The 20,830-nt window shown below is 55.5% G+C and overlaps 1 protein-coding gene across 5 annotated transcripts in view; it reads right to left on the bottom strand.

The window, feature by feature from the left end:
• Positions 1-2,659: 2,659 nt before the first annotated feature.
• Positions 2,660-20,830, bottom strand: part of TTBK1 (tau tubulin kinase 1) — a 45,904-nt gene continuing 27,733 nt past the window's right edge. Inside the window, exons 14-16 of one of the 5 annotated variants that reach the window (XR_002521559.2) lie at positions 6,605-8,193; positions 4,923-5,940; positions 2,660-4,631 (exon numbers count right to left, since the gene is read on the bottom strand). Coding sequence is in view for 3 of the 5 variants with exons in the window: in XM_021937313.2 (XP_021793005.1) it covers positions 5,544-5,940; positions 6,605-8,193 (1,986 nt within the window). In the remaining 2 variants the exon portion in view is untranslated. Of the gene's footprint in view, positions 5,941-6,604; positions 8,194-20,830 lie in introns of all 5 variants that reach the window. The other 4 variants (XR_002521558.2, XM_003897629.5, XM_021937313.2 and 1 more) reach the window with 4 other exon arrangements.

Raw genomic sequence — 20,830 nt, 5'->3', positions numbered from 1 at the left:
GAACCTAGGGTTCAAAATTCACAGACTCCTACAGTATGTACACTAGAGCAAAGCTTCCTTTCTGCCCAGCTCTCCTGCCCCACGGCGGCCAGACACCTCTCACTCATTTCACCTCCTTTCCGGATATAAAGTTGTACATTATATGTATGCTTCTTTTTCTTATTCTTGGTCTTGGAGACTGGTCCATAAGTATATACTATACAAAGAGACAACTCCTCATTTATTTTTTTAGAGAAAGAGGTCTCATTATGTTCCCCAGGCTGGACTCAATCTCCTGGGCTTAAACAATCCTCCTACCTCAGCCTCCCAAGTGGCTAGACTACAGACACACCACAGCACTCAGCTAGCCTCCTTCATCTTAGAGTCTCACATCACCCTGTGGTGGGGGCCCCATTTTATGGGTGGACCATGCTCTACTGAGCAGCCCCAGTTGGGCATTTAGATTTCTTCTGAACTTTTATAGGTCCATAGTCTCTTATCCAAACTGTTGGGATCAGAAGTACATACATGTACGGTTGACCTTTGAACAACATGGGTTTGAACTGCACTGGTCTGATTTTTCTCCATAAAAGTCACAAGTTTTGTGCCTGCCTCTCCTGCTCCCCTTCCATCTCTTCTACCCCTGCCGCCTCTGCCACCCCGAGACAGCAAGACCATTCCCTCCTCTTCTCCTCCTCAGCCTGCTCAATGTGAAGACAGCGAGGATGAAGACCTTTATGATGGTCCACTTCCACTTAATAATATATTTTCTCTTCCTCATGGTTTTTTAAATAACATTTTCTTTTCTTTAGCTCACCTTATTGTAAGAATACAGTATATAATATATATAAAACATATAAAATACGTGTTAATCGACTGTTTATTATTGGTAAGGCTTCTGGTCAACAGTAGGCTACTGATGAAGTCTTGGGGGAATCAAAAATTATATGCAGAGGTTCAACAGCAAGGGGCTCGGTGCCCCTAACCCCTGTGTTGTTCAAGGATCAACTATATATATATATATTCAGAAAGGCAATTTAGCACATATTCCATATATTATAAAATACCCTAATGGTGGGCTGGGCACGGTGGCTCAAGTCTGTAATCCCAGCACTTTGGGAGGCCGAGGCAGGCAGATCACCTGAGGTCAGGAGTTCAAGATCAGCCTGGCCAAAATGGTGAAACCCCGTCGCTACTAAAAATACAAAAATTAGCTGGGCGTGGTGGCAGGCACCTGTAACCCTAGCTACTGGGGAGGCTGAGGCAGGAGAATAGCTTGAACCTAGGAGACGGAGGTAGTAGTGAGCTGAGTCCACACCACTGCACTCCAGCCTGGGCAACAATAACAAAACTCCGTCTCAAAAAAATAAAAAATAATAAAATAAAATACCCTAATGGGACCTACCCCATCATCAAACATGTTAATGTTTCTATTGCAAATATGGATGATAAGTGGAATTAATAAACATTATAAATGGTCTTGTCAGTTTTTTGTTTTTTTTTTTTATAACAAGGGAGTGTGTGCCAATCTAATGGGAGAAATCCCAGTTTTCAGAACTTTCTGGGTTTCACAAGTGCAGATGAGGCTTTCTGGAGCCATACAAAGAAGACTGCAGTGAATAATTTTGGACGCATGTAATTTTGCAAGTGTACAAGTACATCCATAGGATGCATTTCTAAAGTAGAGAAGCTGGGACACAAGCTATGCTCATTTGTGATTTTGATAGATGTTTTCATAATAATAACGTTGCCTGTGAGCTGCTACACTGCGTGGTTTTCCAAACACTCTCACTTTTGTCTGTTAACTTTGGGGTAATGAAAATTCTTCCTCGAGAGTGGCAAGGAGGAAGAGAAGTGAATTAAAGGGTACAGGCAGGGTGTGGAGACTCACCCCTGTAATCCCAACACTTTGGGAGGTCGAGGCAGGCCGATCACATGAGGTCAGGAGTTCGAGACCAGTCTGGCCAACATGTTGAAACCCTGTCTCCAGTAAAAATACAAAAATTAGCTGGGCATGGTGGCGCCCATCTGTAATCCCAGCTACTTGGAAGGCTGAAGCACAAGAATCACTTGAACCTGGGAGGCGGAGGTTACAGTGAGCTGAGATCACGCCACTGAACCCCTGCCTGGGCAACAGAGCGAGACTCCCTCTCAAAAAATAAATAAATAAATAAAAATAAATAAGGGGTATAAACATACAGTTAGATAGAAGGAATAAATTCATTGTTCAAAAGCAGAGTAAGGTGACTATATTTAACCAAAATGTATTGTACTTGGGTAATGGATGCTGTAAACACCCTGGCTTGGTCACTACACATTATATACATGTAACAAAATTTCTCATGTACTCCATCAATTTGTACAAATAATTTAAAAAATTCTTCCTCCTGGCCTCTCTGCACAAAGCCAGACTCAGTCTCTGGCCCTCAGGAGAAGCATCCAGAGGGCTGTGAGAGTGTACGCTTTGCAGTCAGAATGACAGCAGGACAGTCCCCTTCTTCCTCTGTGACCCTGAGCAAGTTACCTGTGTCTGTCCTGAGCTTTCATTTCCTCCCCTGCCTCCAGGACAGTCCCTCTGCACTTGCCCACCAACCTGTGCTCCGCTTTCCTGCCCAGCCCCGGCCCCAGGAACTGGGTTTTGCCTGCCCTCCCGCAGGGAAGAAGAGTCCAGGCCAACAGAAAAAGGTCCACAGGCTTTTTAATGGTGTGATGGCTACTTCCCTTCCGAGACCCGATCTAATCATTGACAGTGGCTTCCAGGGTGTTGGGGTGGGGTGGACAGGTGCAGGATGGGCAGAGGCCATGCAGTGACTGGGAAGGGCTTGGGGAGGGGTGTTACATTCTGTTTGGCATGTAAACATTCTTAGGTGGCTTCCCGAGGGAGGGGAAGGGCAACTTCCTGCTCCCCACCCCATGCCCACCAGGGCTAGTCCCTGGAGTTGAGAAGACTGAGCAAACCAGGCCCCTGTGAGGAGCTGGGAAATGGGGAGCCTGGGGCACAGCCCCTCTCCTCTCCTGTGCCCCCTTCGTGCACGATGCGGCTGGGGAGGGAAGGCATGTGTTGGGGTGAGCAGACCCTGCATCTGAGTCAGTGACATAGGTTGTTCTGACAGGAAGTGCTGAGGGAGGTGGTGTGACACTTTTACAGAGGAAGGGCTCAGGACCTGGAGGCCTGGTGGAGAGAATGAATGCTCAGGGGGAAGAGGCTGCAGCTGGGGTTGGGGGCACTGGGAGATGTGGCTTCCTCTGCCCTGGATCCTTCCTGGGGAGAGGCACAGAGGCAGTCCCCTAGGTGACCCCCTCCCCACTGGCCCACTTTACCTCTCCCACCTCACCTGGTGACATTCAGAGACTCAGAGGCCTGAGGTCAGTTGGGAGCCCTAGGGTGGTTCGGAATCCCAAGGGAAGACTGGGTTTTGCGTCTCTGCCAGCTCCAATGCTGAGTGAAGCTGGGGGTAGAATGGACCTGGGGCTCTCTCAGGTCCCCCTCTTCCTCCCAGCTCCAAACCAGGGTGTTGTTGGTCCTGGGGCAGAGGTGAGGCTGGGGGCCCTACATTCACGGTTCGGTTGGTGGCAAGGAGCAGGCCCAGGGCCTGGGCACCAGGAGTCATGTCCTGGTCCCCACCTGGCACGAGCTGATTGTCATTCGGAGAAGCTCTAGGTGAGAGGCAGTGGTCCCTCCTCCACTCCCTCTGCTGGACCCAGAGGGCAGTAGAGGGCCTTGGGAGGGCCTCAAGTTGACAAGGAGGGCTCTGTCCGGAGAAGTTTCCTGAGTGTTCTGGGAGCTTCTGCATCAGCGTAGGGTGGATATCAAAGACTGTCCACCCAGGAGTCCTCCCCTCGGCTGGTCTGCAGAGAAGCCACCACCGTGGCCTGAAAGTGGCTGCCCAAGCTGCTGACTCTCCATGAGGGGGAGGGTGCTTTCAGGGTCAGCTGCCTCATGGGCATCCTTCTGGGTGATGGTGGCTGGATGCAGCCAGACCGCTGGGGCACACTAAGGCCTTTCTTCCTCTTTCCCTGGATGTCTTGGCTTGCTCTCTGTGACTCAGGGAAGGACAGAGAGGCTAGGCCAGGGGACAGAGGCTGCAGGGGCCTGTCCAGATAGGCAGGGCTGGCTGTCCCATCTGCAGCCGGTGTGCTGCTTGCCCCAGATGTAGGCAGTTGAGGCTCATGATGAGGTGGGGTGAGCTATGCAGGAGCCAGAACCCAGGAAGAGTCCCCACATCCATTCCTGGAGTAGAGCGGCTGCACAGGCTGGGGTCGGGGCAAGAAGGAACAGGCTGAAGGGTGAGCTGAGGGAAGAGTGGGCTTGGGCTGAGGACCCATCACTCAAGCATTCGATCTGGAAGTTAGAAGGGCCTTTCTGCCTCCAGGGGCCAGCTGTCTGTTGGTCGACCTCTCTCTGCTCTCTCTGCCCATTGCGGGAGACGATGCCTGAGCCAGCCCTCCCTCCCTCCCACAGAAGGGAGGACAGGGAGAGTGACTCCACCAGAACTGAGTCCTCGAATCTCCAAAGGGCCAGTGCAAAGATGGTAACCAGCCACTTTCCACCTGCATTGAACTCAGGAAAGAGCAGGTTGGCTGGAACTGCAGTAGACAGGACTGAGGTTAGATGACAGGAAGGAATTCCTGATGGTGAGGGGTCCTGAGCACTAGATCAGGGGAACAGGGGAGGGAGTAAAACTTTGTTAAAGCCCCCTCCAACATCCCACTGGGAAATACTTGCCCGGGAAGGCAGCCCACAGGCTTCCTATGGTTCCCACAGAGGCACCACCCAAATTTAGGAGGCAAGAGGTTTCTGCACCCCAGAGGTGCAGGGGAGCACATCCCCTGCCCACAGAATCACCTGCCCACCCATCTCCAAGATCACTTGCCCACTGCCTCCCACCGAGTTGTCCAGGATGGAGTCAACTTTGGGGCAGGTCAGACCTGCCCCCTCACACCTGAGTAGACCGATATCCCCTGGGTCCCCAACTCCAGCCTGGCAGTCCAGAGGCCATCCCTGGCCACAGTGGCTCCCAGAAGACTGTGGGGCTGGACCCTCGGGGGGAGGCTGGAGCCTCCACTTCTGGAATTTGAGGCTACTTCTCTGAAGGGGTAGGGGGACTTTGGCTGGAAAGGGGCCAGAGGAGGGCAAGGCGCCGCAGGAGGTGTAGGCAGAGGTTGCTGGGGGAGCATTGAGAGCAGCCTAGGCCTGGTGGGCGAACGAACCGGGCGTCCCCAGAAGTGGAGTCCTCGATGAAAAGTGGCTGAGCCTTCCCCGGGGCGGAGAGACTGATGTGAGGCTGGCCGGCCTGACGGGCGGCAGGAGGATGAGAGGACACAGGGCGAGGAAGGGGACGCAGACCCTCCCCGCGGCGCGGTGCCGCGTCCCCCACCGGCCCTGAGGGCCGGTGGGGCGCCGCGTGTGCTCGCGTGCGTCCTCGCGGGTGCAGGCGGAAAGCTGGGGCCAAGGGTGGCGCGCGTCGGGCGCGTAAGGCTGTGCTGGGAGCTGCTCCAGTGTGACCGGCTGCGGGTGGGGGGCCGGGGTGAGGGTGGGGGACCGCGGAGAGCCGCGGGCGTCATTATCTGGCCCCAGCCCGGCCCTCCGCGCCTCCTGCCCGGCCTTTGGTTGTTGCGCGCTGAGCCTGGAGTTTCCCTCTGGGTCCTTTCTTGGAGCCCCCAGGGGAGGGGGTGCCATCAGGCTGGGCCCGGGCCGACGGGACGCCCCGGGGCGGGGGGACCCCGGGCCGGGCCTGGTGCGAGGGGGAGGGGCTCTCTCTGCGGGACAGCGACTGGCTCCGGGGGGACGCGCTGGCATTGCGCGCGGCGGAAGTGGACGTGGGGAGGCCCGGGCTGCGCGGGGCTGGGGGCCTGGCTCCGGCTTGGGCTCGCCCTGGGCCCAGGCCGCGGCCAGGAGGTTGTTTGGGGCGGAGGTCAGCAGCAGTGGCCGACCCCGGGGGAGTCTGCAGCTGGAGCCTGCTTGAGAGCAGAAGGCGGGAGAAAAGAAGAGGGCAAAGAAACAAGACAAGGAGAAATATTTCAGAATCCTCCTGGGCACTGAGCACTGGAGTCCTGCATCCTCAGAGCTGAGACTGAGACCATGGCACAGATGGGTAAACTGAGGCCTGGCATTCTGTCCTCCAGGGCAGGACCTTGAGGGGCCACACGCTCCCAGGCTGCTGCTGGAATAGCCTGCTGCTGGCTTTCTTTAGGGTCCTCATTTCATCTTTAAAATTCTCATGGATTTTGCATTCTAATCTAGAATATACCTATGTTTATATTAATATGAAATGTTTTCTCCCAAGGAGTCAAAGCACTGGGCTTTATCCTTTGGCTTCCAATGCCCCATGGCATACCAGAGGCTGCGTGTGGACCCACTGGCCCCCATCAGCTTTTCCTAAGCCTGGTCTCTCTGGCACCCTCTCCACACATGCTTACTGAAGCCATTCCCCTGAGCCCAGTAACAGGGCTGGAACCCGAATCAGAGTGAGGCAGAGCACAGTTGGGAGGTGCTGGACCAGAGGTGTCACTGAGGGTCCCTCCTGATCTTCCATAGCCCCTGACCTTGGTTCTGGAGAAGCCCCTGCTGGTGGAGGCCTGTGGCCACCCTCTGCCCACCCTGGAGCTGGCAGTGGTTTCTCACCTGCTGGTGATGGCTGTGTCCGATGCTGGGGCCGCGCCGTGGGATTTGCTGGGGAGCTGCTGGGCTGCAGCAGGCATGGGCATGCGGAGGCCAATGGGGCGGGGAATCCGGCTCCGGGTGGCGGCTGCCCGCCCGGCCTTCCTGGGCAAGGCCACTGCCGGCTCAGAGGCGGGCGTGTCCTCCTCGGAGCCCGTGCCTGAGAGGGTCTCAGAGGCACGGCGCTGCTCCTCACTGGAGGAGGACGAGGCCCCTGAGGCCAGCCGCAACAGCAGGCGGCCCTGCCTCTTCTCCATCACCAGCCGCGCCAGGTCCTGCTGCAGCCGGGCCCGCTTGCTCCACCGCTCTTTGGCCGACAGTGAGCCTGAGGGCTCGGAGCCGGTGTCCTCCTCAGATAGTAGGATGGGGATACGGCTCCTGGGGCGAGAGCCTGGCATAGCATGGTGTCTGGGGGAGATGGTGGCCACTTTCTCAGGGCTGGGCTCCAGTGGGGACACCGGGGCTGGACTGTCTGCAAGGGCCGGGCCATTGGGCAGTGAGTTTGTGGCCATCGCTGAGGGGGTTTCCCCGGGGGGCCCAGACAGGGCACAGCCCTCTATCTCGGCCCTATTCAGTCCTGAGAGGGCGAGGCCGTTCTCCAGGGGCGCTGGGGCCCCCTCCTCCACAGTGCCCCCATCAGAGGCCAGCTCCAGACCCAGCTCGCCCCCAGTGCTGAACTCCTCAGGCCGCAAGGCTTGTCCACTGGAAGACATGACGTTGAGGTGGGTTTTCTCCGCAATGTGCACAAAGGTCCTCTCAACTTTGGTGAAGGGTGAGGAGGTGACTGCCACGCCCCCGGCCCCTGTGGTCACTGTCCCGGCCCCCGGCCCTGCCCCAGGCCCCGGGGGTTTGGGCTCAGACTTGAGGACAGAGGAGAGGGTGCCTGGCTCAGATACGTCCAGCTGGCTGCCCGTGGGCTGGGGCCGCTCATGCTGAGGAGTGAGGGCAGCCAGGGTGCCCAGGTCAGGGTCGGGGGCCAGTTCGGCAGTGACGGGCGACTTCTTCATGTCGCCAGGAGAGACGAGCACCAGCGTTTTGGAACCCTCCTCAGGCTCCAGGTCCCCATCGGCCATGGAAGCCCGGCCCCTGGACTCCTTTTGATCGTCTGCCAGCAACGTGGACGGGGCGCCCTCCTGGCTCCTGTCGGTGCTCCTCTCACTCCCCTCACTGCTGGAGCCACTGCAAGGCCCCAGCACCTCCCCCAAGGCAACTGCCGCCGCAGCCTCTTCCTCCTCCTCTTCCTCCTCCTCCTCCTCTTCTTCCTCCTCCTCTTCCTCTTCCTCGTCTTCCTCATCCTCTTCTTCCTCTTCCTCATCTTCCTCTTCCTCCTCCTCCTCTTCCTCCTTCCCATTAGCCTGAGGCTGAACAGGAGACAGCGGGACCTGGGGGGTGGTGAGCAGCATGTGGGAGAAGCCCACCCTCCGGACCCTGTTGAGCAACCGCGCCCGTTCTCGGTAATCGGAGAGGTCCCTCTTGAAGTCCTGGTAGGGCAGACTCAGAGGCACAGCTCTTGGGAGGCCATTCACCTCAAATGGGGGCGCCACGGAGAACACCTGCAAGGGGCACACACAGGGACCCTCTGAGGTCACCCACCCTCCTGGACCCAGGGAGACTTCAACTGCACCCACAAGCTAGGAGACTCACAGGCCTGAGTCATCTACCAGAGTGTGAGCTCCATAAAGGTAAGCACAGGCATTGGGTCTGTCTTGTTCACTGCTCTGTCCTCAGGGCCTAGAATGGTCTCTGGCACCTAGTGAGTGCTCAGCAAACCTCTGATGAATGACTGTCCATGCTCTAGGTCCCCTGAAGTCCCAGGCCCTGATCCTGGTGGCCTTTCTGCCTCCCAGCCTCTCCATGTCCCCAGCCCCTCTCATCGCCATGTGCATCCTTCACCTGAGTCAGCAACAATAACACAAAATGAAAACTGAAAGGAACCACGACCACCACGCAGCTCAGCCCTTCCTTTTACAGATGAGAAAGCCAGGCCCAGAGATGGGTGGCAGGTGTCTGCGCCACTTCCTGGATGGGCTGTGCCAAGCTGGCTCCTAGATGCCCTTAGTACCACCTCCGGGTGTGCAGTTTCTCTGTGGCCAGAGAGCTGGCTGCCCAGGGCCACCAGATCCTGTGCTGGACAAGGGCAAAGGTGTGGCTGTCCTCTACCCTTAAAAGTGCAGGCTGGGCCCCTGGACCTCCAGTCCATCCTCTCAGCCAGGAATTTGTCCAGCCCTCCACAGGTATACTTAAGCTCCATTCCGTTTTCCTCTTCAAAGCTTTGTGCAGAGCCTTTGGCAATGTGATGGCCAAACCAGTCCTTGGTTTTCTAGGCTCTTGCCATGTCCCCCTTAGCTTCCTTCCTTCCAGACTAGAAAGGTCTGACCACCTGCTCAGGACCTTGGCTGCTGCGTTTCCTTTGCTCTAGCTCCATCCACCCTGTTCAATACACAGACATCCCCAGGCACCTGCAATGCCCTGGGCCCATTAGGGCTGACACAGCTTTGTTCCATGGTGGGACGGTGCTGATGGTGTCCAGCACTTTGCTAGCGTTTTCTAACACACTGGGCTTCTGTCTGCCTGAGCTAGCAGAACACAGCCCATCCAGGCCAGAAGCCCTGGGGATATCCTGCCTCCCCACTTTCCTGCCTCCCCACTTTCCTGCCCATCCATGCTGCCAAGGAGTCCTGCCAAGCATCCTTCTTAAACCTTTCTGTGTCTGCTACCCCAGGCCCACGAGCACAGCCTTGCCCTCTCTGGTGGTTCCCCAGCCACCGGCCTGCTCCCTCCATCCTGTACTGCCATCCATCCTTTTTACATCTTCCTGAGTGATCTTCCTGAAACTTAATCTGATTCCATCTCTCTCTGCTTCAAATCTGCTATGGCTGCCACAGTCCTTAGGAGACAGTTCAGATCTTTTTTTTTTTTTTTGATACGGAGTCCTGCTCTGTCACCCAGGCTGGAGTGCGAGTGGCGCAATCTCGGCTCACTGGGCTCACTGCAACCTCTGCCTCCCGGGTTCAAGTGATTCTCCTGCCTCAGCCTCCCCAGTAGCTGGGATTACAGGTGCCCTCCACCACGCCCGGCTAATTTTTTTTTTTTTGTATTCTTAGTACAGACAGGGTTTTGCCATGTTGGCCAGGCTGGTCTCAAGCTACTGACCTCAGGTGATCACCTGCTTCGGCCTCCCAGAGTGCTGGGATTACAGGTGTGAGCCACCGCGCCTGGCCTAAGACAGTTCAGATCTTTAACTTGGCGCATGAATCCCCCACCCAACCCTATGACCTGCTCCTACCTGCTGCTGTGGCCTCACTTACTGCAACACCCTCGGTCCCCTGCCCCTGCCTACACTCCACCCATTCTGATGCTTCCAGAAGTTCCTAAGTGCATCTTCCAGCTCACACTTAGCCCAGGCAGTTTCCTTCACCTGGGGGTCCCTCTCACCCCCTCTCTGCACATGATAACTTGCTACCCTTCCTTCAAGACCAGCTCAAGCAGCTCCTGGTCTTAGCAAAGGAGAGACAAAGCCTTCCTGTCAACTTTCCTGTCCACCCACCAAGCAGATTTACTTACTCTCCCTTTTCTACTTGTTTTTCACATCTTTCCATGAGAGAATCTCCCACCTGTTGTTCTACATGCATTTATTTATAGGGTTCTCTCTCCTGTTACACAGAGATCCCTGAGGGCTTCTTCATTCACTCCTTCAAGACATTCAAAGTGGTCTTTGAATGTCTCTTGTCTTGGTCACCATGTTATAGTCTAAGAATCTGTGGATCAAGTATGAATGAGATAGAGATTGTCCTTAGTTTCTCTATATCAGGAAACTAAGTGGGGATATGCACATTCCACAAATGTTGTGATCATAAATGCGGTCATATAAGCAAAGGCATATAGCAGTTGCTCAATAAATGTTACCTTTCTCCCCACCTCACCTCCCACCTCCTGCTCTGCTCGCTTTGGTTTGAAGGTCATTGGCAGAAAAGCCTGGATGCCACACCTATGGGGAATAGGGTGTGGAGAAGGGAGGGGGCTCTGCTAGCTGAAGCCTCCATGCAAATAGCACAAAGCCAGGTGGAGAGAAAGGCAGAGACCTCCAATGCTGAGGGTCTGTCCAGGGCTGTGGCTGCTCCCCTTCCCAACTGCCATGATCTTCCCTGTAATCAGACCATCAGTGAGGGTTTGGTGGGGGTGATGCAAGAATATAGCTTCAGATTCCAACAGGACACCAGCAACCCTGTTTGGGCCAGGTAAGGAACTTTCTTAGAAAACTCTTCTTAGTCAGAAAGTTTTCTTAGAAAGCTTTCTCAGAAAGCTCCCTACCTGGCTCAAACAGGGTTGCTAGAGTTTCCTCAGCCTGGGGAACATGGCAAAATCCTGTTTCCACTAAAAATACAAAAATTAGCTGGGCGTGGTTGTGCACGCCTGTGGTCCCAGCTACTCGGGAGGCTGAGGAGATCAAAACTGCAGTGAGCTGTGATCACACTACTGCACTCCAGCCTGGGCAACAGAGCGACACTGTCTCAAAAAACACAAAAACAACAACAACAACAACAACAACAACAAAACTTTGTCCCCTCCACATATAGGCTGGAAGTGTCCAGAAGAATGTACTTTTTCTACACAATATTCGTTCTTATTAATCCATTCACTCATTTAGCAAACACTAAGCACCAACTCTGCGCCAGGCCTTGTGCTGGGACACTTTACCAGTCACCAATGTTACGGCTAGAGAAAATGGCTGGGTAGAGGTGGAGGGGCTGCTGTAAGCTCCCAGGTGAATGGGGACCATGGGGTGGGTGGGTGTTGGCACTGAGAGTCAGGGACAGGCAGACAGACAGAGAGCTCTGAGCATGTCTCTCTCCCAACCACCTCTGAACTCACCCAGCTGGCACCAGACACATCCCGCCCAGTAGGGATGGCCTTTAACTCCACCAGGCTACCCATTCTCCACAGAACCTTTGCCTGTTGTCCCTCTCTAATCCCTGGCACCTTGGTTAGAGACACCCTTTCCTTTGCTCTCTGGCCAGGTCCTGGATCTCTCTGAAAAGGCCGCATGGAGAGGATGGGATGCCCCCGCAACACAAACACACACACACACACACACACACACACACGGTGCTCACATTGGATGGTTGTAGGTGAAACCCTTTCTCCTGCCTCAAAGTCCTCCCCTCCTATTACCTGAGAGAGAGGAGGAATGAGAACTGGAAATCAATGATCAGTCATAAAATCAGACTGGGAAACTGAGGCACAGAGAAGGGCATGGATTTGGGCACTGGTCCAGGTTGTGAAGCACATCCACCAGGGTGGCCCAGGACCCAAAACTCTTTTCTTTTCTTTTTTTTTTTTTTTTTTTTGAGACGGAGTCTCGCTCTGTCGCCCAGGCTGGAGTGCAGTGGCCAGATCTCAGCTCACTGCAAGCTCTGCCTCCTGGGTTCACGCCATTCTTCTGCCTCAACCTCCCAAGTAGCTGGGACTACAGGCGCCCGCCACCTCGCCCGGCTAGTTTTTTGTATTTTTTAGTAGAGATGGGGTTTCACCGGGTTAGCCAGGATGGTCTCGATCTCCTGACCTCGTGATCCGCCCATCTCGGCCTCCCAAATTGCTGGGATTACAGGCTTGAGCCACCGCGCCCGGCCCCAAAACTCTTTCCAGTGTCTCCCACTCAGTCCCATGTGGGGATATCTGGAACCCTCTGCCTTTTGGGAGGAAGAGCCCTGAATCTCACGGTGAGGACAACTTTGCCCTAAAGATAACCGCCACCCCCACACCAACCTAGGCTTGCTGGCTTTTCGGTTCCAAAGTCCCTCTGCCCTTCCCCCATCTGGCTCTGTGCTGGGGAGGGGCAGAGCCTGGGCTCAAATTCCTCCCTCCTCAGAGAGTAGCCTAACCCTCTCCCTGCCTCTCCTGGATGCCCAGTGAATTATTCATCCATTTGCCCATTTGATCTTGAGTTCATTCACTCAGCCAGTGATCCACAGACACCTTCAGTGTGCCTGGCCCTTTAGCTGTCTGACAAAGTTCACACCTTCTTGCTTCCTTCTCAGGGCAGCAACCTTTATGATTCTCATCTGCTTATTGTGGTTCCCAGGCCTGGCTTGGCACAGCATTGTCCAGAGTTGCTTTTTAAAAATGCACAGTCCTGGGTCCTACCCCTAGATTCTGTAGGTCAGAGATGAGGCCCAGAAATCTGGCTGTTTTAAAGCTCCTTAGTGATTCAGAGTTCAGCCAAAGGCATATATGTGTTAAGGGTTGGGCTGTGGGGAGAGGAGGAGGACAGGTCAATCAAACCGATACCCTCAGAGAGAATGAAAGTCCCAGCCCTGCCCCTCCATCCACTGTGCTTTGTCTAGAGGGCTAGGCCTCACCAGCTCCAGAGCCCAGCCCAAGTCCATGTTTACTCCAGTCAGGAGGAAAAGTGAAGGGAGAGGATGGACCAGATTCTGAGCTTCAGTTGCCACCAACAAAACTGGGCTCTCATGCCCTTGGAGAAACTTTTCTGACACCAACACTGGAGACGGGGCTCCACATAGCCCCATCCTTAATCCCCACACAGGGTGCATGGAGCCACTCCTGTCTGGACCCCAGCCAGCTCCAGACTTCAGCACTGCACCCCAGCCCATGGTCCCGAAGTCAAAGATGCGGGGCTGGGAGGCGAAGTGTGGCGGAAGCAAGAGGGTGAGCCCTGGCTCCCCACTCCTCCCATGCTGAGCTGGGGGGCTTGTGCCTCTCACAGCAGTTCCTTCTCCTCTCTCAGAAACTGCCTCATGCACGCCTCCCATCCCCTCTCCTCCACTAAGGAAGAAGCACCCCCCACGCCCCTGTTCCACCTGTGAGGTGAGCTGTGCCTGCATCACCTCTGTCAGCTCCGCACTCAGCACCGCCTTTCCCAGACCCTACCTGCATTTGTCTGTCTGCGTCACCACTCTGCAAACGTCTCTGACAGGCCAAGAGCCCTCCCTCCACTTCACCCTACACCCAGGAGTGCTGCGGAAGGGGAAGGTGGCAGAAGGGGTAAGATGACCCAGGAACATGGCCACCTACTCTAGGTCTATGCAGAACTGCACACACTTGACCTCACATCTCTGTGTCCAAAACCCACCCTTGCCTGCCCCAGGGCAAGGAGCTGACAGCTTGTGGGGGGCATCTTCTAAATGCCCCGGGGCTTTGGGAATACAGCTGGAGCTTGCCCCTTTGCCTTCCTGTTTGTCAGTGTGCGGGGATGGGGTGGAGGCATGGGGGACTTCCTTTATTACATTGTCCTCCTCACCTTTCCCCTCTCTCTCCAGTCTCAGAAGTCTGCCATTATTTCCGTCCTAGTGCCCCACCCCTCCCGCTGACTGAGTTCTCCTTCAACCCACATTCCATCCCTGCACCCCCAACCCCAGCCTCTCACAGTCCATGCTCCAGTGTCCCTCCTTGGCGGACCACCCCCACCCTGGCACCCCCAAGGCCAGGGCTGCATCTCCCGTATTTCTCAGATCGCCTATCGTAGCAGAGGGCCAGGGGAGGCTCCTCAGTGCAGTGTCCTGTCACAGGCCTCTGGCATCCTGGCTTTCTAGTCCCACCAGACACTTGGTCTCAAAAGCCTGATCCCATAGAGAACTGATCACTGGGCCTGGTGGGTCCAGCCCCCTACTTCTACACACCCTCTATCCCCACCCGGAAGTTGGCAATTTGGAGTGGAGCCCCAGAGACCAGAGTCCACTCACCCCTTCCCTCCCAACCTGTTCAGTGAAAGGAGACTGCCAGCAGGGCGAGGGTGACTCAAGTCCAACTAGGCCCAAACCTCTGGGGTGCCCTCCTCACCCAGCTGCCTGGCTAAGGTGTGGACGAAGCTCATCCACTGACTTGGAACTTGCCCACCCCTCAGTCCCAGAGTCAGCAACAGACTAGCCCCTGCCCTCTGCCCAGCCGGGCGACCTCAGAGCCAGGGTCTACACTGAGAGTTGGGAAAAGAAGTGGGAGGGTGAAAGAAAGCAGGCGGAGGCGCAGGTTCCTGGAAGGCGTCTTTAATCAGGATTTGGTAGTACACAAGCTCTCCGGATTGTCTGCATTAACATACAGGGACTTAAAAAGGCACAAGATCCCTCGCACAGCGACGCGTGACGGCGGGGCGCCCCCTCCCCGCCCGTGCGCGGCCGTGTGCGCGTGGGTGCGTGTCCGTGTCCCACCCCCGTGGCGGCGCCGCGCGTGTGCGTGTCGGTTTCAAGTGTTGGATTTGTACAGTACTCGCAGTCTAGGGGCGGGGGTCTCAGTGCATGCTTTTCTACCCGGGCCTGGGGCCACCCCCCGACGCCGCTATGTACACTAAGGAGGACGCACCCCGGAGAGAGAGAGGAAGAAAAAAAGCGTCCCATCTTCGTGTGCGTGTGTGTGTGCGTGTGAGTGTGTGGTTTTGAGTTTTTCGTGCATGCTTCCGCTGGCCAGGGTCGGGGAATAGTGCAAGCGTATAATACAGTATTATTGCAGTACAAAAGGGAGGGTCGAGGGAAGAACTTACGATGGGAGGGGAAGGCTCAGGAATAAACCGACTGGGACTCAGGACCTCCGCGAGGGTCCTCTCGCTAATCCTCTTCCTATCCCTCCCCCACTCCGCCCCCACCCCCGCAATTAGAAAGCGTCTGCGGACGCCTGAAGGGGCTCAGCTAGGCCCCAGTGCTGAGTTTCTCTCTCCCACCAGTCCCAATTCTCGGGGGGCAGGGGCCAGCCCCTCTCCTCGCTAGACACTGAGAACTCTGAGGGCCCGGAGCCCCGTTCCCTCCCCCACGGAAGCCCCTCCGAGCGGGGGGCGGGGTCGACGGAGCAAGTGCAAAGGAAGCAGATGTTGGTCCCTGAGTTTTATTTTCGGGGGTGGGGGTGTGGGAAGAGCTGGAAATGGGGGGGGCATGTTTGGGGACCCCCAGGGCCCTCAGTGGTGGGATGGGGCAGGGGACGCGGACTGGGGCGTGGGCAAAAAGGGGGCTATTGGGTTGCTCTGAGAGACCTGGGCTCAAAGCTCTGCTCCCCCTCAACTCTGGGCTCTTTGGCATCCAATTGCAAGGCCAATTATTGGGGCGGGGGTAGGGGGCAACTCGACGGGCTGTGAGGTAACGGGAGTCAGGGGGGTGGCGCGACGGGGCCCTCCGAGCCTGGAGACCTAGCTGAACGCCTCCCCCCGCCCCCATCCGCACCCCAGCCTGGCAGCACTGAGGGGAGCCCCACTCCAGCCCGCCCCCGCCCCGGGGCCAGGGACCCAGAGGCCGCCAGCCAGCAGCACGGAAAAGCAAACGAAAACGGGCGCGAAGACGGGGGCGGCGGGGGCGGTGGGGGACGCGAACCCAGGGGAAGCCTCGGCGGCGGGGCGGGGCGGGAGCGCGGCGGGGCCGAAGTCCGGCGGGGGGTGCGGGGCGCTGTGTGGGGCGGGCCGTACATTCGTGGCGCTGGCCGCGGGGACGGGCGGGTGGACTGGGGCCCTGGTTTGGGGACCTGCGGGGGTCCGGCTGCGCAGTCCTCGTGCGCTCCGGGCCAGGGCTGCTAGTGCAGGGTCCGGAGAGTGGGCGAAGTGCGCGCAGCTACGGAGGGAGAGTGTGTGAGTGTGGCTGTGAGTGTGAGTGTGAGTGTGTGAGGGCCGGTTAATGATTGGCCATGTGGACCCCACTGCCCGCCCCCACAGCCTGTGCAGGGAGGGAGGGTGCGTGGTGGGACTGAAGGTGGAGCCGAGTGGAGGAGAGTCTAGGTAGGTTCTAGGAAGGAGTCCTGTGGGCTCCATTTCCCTCTCCTCTCCACCCCTTCCCCACCCCTCATTTGGAGGAAACGGGCACGCAGGCTCGGGGCCTCCCGGGCTATGACGCCCACTGGATGGCGTGTGGGGAACCAGAGAGATATTGGAGGGGTGTGGCCCTCAGACCTGGAGCCTCTCCCTTAGGAAGAAGGATGCGTGACATTTTCAGGGGCTGACTGTGTGGAGGGTGGGCTGGTTCCTGACTCTTGAGTTGAATGTGTCCCAGGTCTCAGTGGAGTTTGGGGTAGGGTGGGATGGGCCTCAGGCCCTCCTGAGAGATCTACACTTCCATCCCCAAGTACCACATCAACCCAAGGACAGCAGAGGATACAGCATTTTCCGAGCTCCCCACACACAACTGGACTTACCCCCACCCCCGGTCAGAGCCACACCCTCCCCAAGTATGGTCCCCTCCACTGCCCACTCCATATAGATACATTTACACAGCTCCTTCTGCCTATCCAGGGGCCCAAGGCTCCCCCCACCACTGCCTGAGCAAGACAGCACCACCCCTCCCCAGAAAAAGGGAACTAGGCAGGGCAGAAGAGAGAGCGAGTCCGAGTCCGGGGGTCCTGGGACCAGCATGGCTCAGAGGTGCCACCATCCCCCACCCACTGGGCAGGGAGGGCTGTGTCTGTTTTCCCCAAAACTGGAAATGCAAAGGGATATCATTGGGTTCAGGATGTTAGCGATTGGGATGAGAGTGTTCAGTGGTTATTGCTGTGACCCAAGCTGCCTTGAGTGTGTGGGGGATGTATATTAAGTTATCGAAAATTTACTAGCGCATTTGTCACAGACCCAGGGTCCCTCTCCCATGGAGAAAATACTAGTCCCACCAGGAGGCCCCCACTCACCACAAAAAGGTCCACTGGCCCCCGCACTCATTCAGGCACTTATGCACACCACATGCATACACACAGCACACACTACACATCCCCACTGGCCAGGTTCGAGTTCCTGGACAAGAACGCTGTCACCTTTGAGTGCTGCAGCCCTGGACAGAGGGTGGTGCGGGAAGTCCTCAGGCTCACAGTGGTTGCAAAATGAGTTTAGGTCACCTCTGCCTGTAAACCATTTTGGTTTGGTTCATACAGTGATTTTTCTTTTTAAAATTAGATGCCAACAATTAAAAATTGGGAGACTTCAAATAAAAATTAGAAGATAGTGGCAACAATTGGTTGAGCTGAGGACGGTAAGGGCGTGGGAGTTCCCCTGTTTACCACAGTCCCTGAACCTGCCACTTCCCTGACACTGTTTGGCTCTTGTTGATGTGTGAGTTGGTGACACCCATTCGGTGCCCACAGATGCCAGTGTCTTCCCATCTGTCAGCCTGACCCCTAGGACCTCACCAATCCCACTGAGGTCAGGTTTTGGAGCTCCTGCTTTCTCACACTAACTCCTCCTCTGCCCACCTGATCCCCAGAGCTGCTGTGGGCTGCTTGGGGCCATGTGGGACTGAGGGGTTGGAGGTCTCTGGAGAGACAGGGTTCAGCCATTTCAATCAACCCCAGTACTCTGGAGTGACTCCCATCTGGATGCCACCCCATGGCAAGGTGGGAATGGGAAAGGAAGGAAAATATGGCTTGCTGACAACTCCCCTCTTCTCTATAGACTGAGCAGGGAGCCCACCGCAAAGGACAATCAATCAACCAGCACACACAGACCAAGACGTTTCACAAACTCCTGTCAAACACGACCTCCAATTATTCGGCATGGGTGGGTTTTTTATATGTTCTGGTAAATAAAATATTCTGATTAATTTGTTAAATGCAGATAATACTGGGATCTACCTCATAAGCTATTATGAGGTTTAAATGAGTTAACGTTGTAAAGTGCTTAGATCACTGCCTGGCACATAATAAGCACTGTGTGCCAGTGGCTGTTGAATAAAATCACAAATAATTGTAAGCCACCACTAAATGCAGAGTGAGACTATCAAGTGCGAAAACACCACTTTCAAAATACAACAAAGACAGCTGTCTCTTTTCAAAGCTGACCCCGAAGAGGCTACGCACTTTCCCCAAGCAGGGTATCAATCTTGAAACGTTCTGGCCTCCTCTTGGGAAATGCTTCAGAAAACAAGAGTGACAATATGGCAGGCTCACAGCATCCCCACCTCGCCTGGGAACCGGAGACTGGCAACGCGACCCAAACCATGAGAAACTCTGCTGTGCTTCACGTGAACTTGATCCAACACAAGTGGCTTAGATGACCTTAACAATTTCCAAGAGTCAGAGCTACCCAGAAAAGATAATAATATTATTAAGATCACCTGTGAGCTCAGAGCTTTATGGCTTACAAAACACTCTCCCCTCCACCATGGAGGATAAACAAAAAGATGTCCCCCTAAAGGACAACATGCTTTGAACCATGGCCTTGCTTCAAAGGACACACCCTCTCCCACAGGTGTCAGTTCTGAGGTGGGGGGTGTCTATTTGAAAACTCAGCCACCTTCTCAATGCTGCAGGATCTCCCACTTCCAAAGGTGTTGGAAACAGTAATACGTACGTAATGCTAAAATGAGGCTGAAGCCAGTGCCATCATCTTTGATATATCACAAGGCACTTTGGGATCTTAGAGTACCTCAGGGTCACTGAGATGGAGCAGTGCTCAGGGTTGGGTAGTGGAACTCTCTAGAAGGGAATGCTGGATCACAGAGTGCTTGGTTTCATCCAACCCCAGATTGGGGGGGCGGGGGTCCCTGCCCACATTTCTACTGACTTACGGAGCAGATGGTGGGCAGGCTCCCTTCACTTCACCTCCTGCCACTACCTAGGGTGGATGGGAGGAGGGCAAGAGGACAGGGCTGGGGGAGGCAGTGCCAGCAGGAGGGGAGTGGGGCCACTGTTCAGCCTCACCCCCGCACCTTTGTGCTTTTTGTTTTCTGTCCCTTCTCAAAGGGTCCACCTTGACCCTCTCCTGCCTACTGCCTGAGCAGGGTGCAAAGCCGTCCAAAACAGCCTGGAGGGCAACAGAGGCTTGGGTTTGGGGAGATTCAAAAGTGAGCAGCTGAGATGGGGTGGGGGCGGGACACCAGTATTAGAACCCAAATCCGGCTTTTGTTGCCAGATGGAGAAGGTGCTCTTGGCCCAGACATCCTCAAAAATAAATAAATAAATAAATAAATAAATAAATAAGCAAATAAACAAATAAATAAAATGACTTACAAAGAAAGATTTTGGGGAAAAGAGTGTGTAGCTATGGAATGGCTTATGTGGATGGTGTGGATGAGCCATGGTGGTCCTCTGTGTGGACAGTTTGGCTCCAGGGCACTGCCCACCACACTTACAGCACCCCCAGGCTGGGGCCAGGGCCCTGAGGCCTCTACTCTAACCAGAGACATCTGGGGGATTGATGGGCCAAGCAGAAGTTATGGGGAGAGAGGGGTAGAAGAGTGAAGCTGGGATGAGAGTAGGTACATAGGAAACTACCAATGACTGCATAGACATCTTTCTGGCTCCCTAACACACACATGCATACACACACTCATACAGCACTGTGCAACTTGGGCACGTGCCAGTCATGTTGAGGTCTGCATAAATGGCACTTCCTGGAATTACACAGTGCACAGCCTGAGCATTCATCCATGGCAGCCCTTCCACATGCACAAACGCTCATTCGTAAGCACACTCTTAAGCACAAGTGTACGCGCATGCACACAAGCAAACATACAGACACAGTCTCACTGAAATAAACATTTTGCAAATCTTCGGGCCTCCTCCCCTCCCCATACAGGCACTGCCCTTTCTGGCATCCACTTCGCTACTACCCCATTCCCCAGGAAAACAAAGGTGCTGGCTGACATGGGCAGGATGAATAAAGGGAACCTTGGGCTCCCTGCAGTGACAGTTGGGGGCTGAGAAATGGGCAGAAGAGGCATGAGCAAGCTGACATCCTGACACTTCCCCACTCCCAAGTGTCCAGATCCCTATCCAACCTGCCTCTCTTCTGTTGTGTCTTCACTACCACCCTTGGGGGCTCACCGAGCACCTACAGGAAGGAGTCACCCTCTGAGAAGGGCAGAGGTGGGGCTGCTCCCGCCTGGGATTTGTCCTGAGACACTGGTTTTGCTGACAAGCACATACATGGTTTCTCGCCTCATCCTTAACAACCACCTTCGCTGCCACTGCTTCTAAGCTGGGTCTCCTCGTTGCTCAGTTCTAGCCTGCTTTGAGAGGTGGATCCCAGGTCCCTGTCGTCCATCCTCAGTTCCTGAGGAGCCGAGGACAGACATCCAATCCTACCAGGGAGTGATGGCACAGGTGTCTTTGGGGAGGGGCAGCCTACCATGGACTGAGCCTTCCTGGGGTAAGATGTGTGAGGAAGGAACTCTGTCCTCAATGACAATGGCCTAGGAAAGTCTCGCTAGGTCACAGGGCTGCCTCCCCCCATCGCTGAGCATTGAAACACTCCCCACCACATTCCAAACCTGGCTG

The sequence above is a fragment of the Papio anubis genome, chromosome 6, assembly GCF_008728515.1.
Source record: "Papio anubis isolate 15944 chromosome 6, Panubis1.0, whole genome shotgun sequence".
Classification (NCBI taxonomy): domain Eukaryota; kingdom Metazoa; phylum Chordata; class Mammalia; order Primates; family Cercopithecidae; genus Papio; species Papio anubis.
The sequence above is the reverse complement of the archived record's forward strand: the minus strand, read 5'-3'. Positions and strand labels throughout refer to the sequence as shown.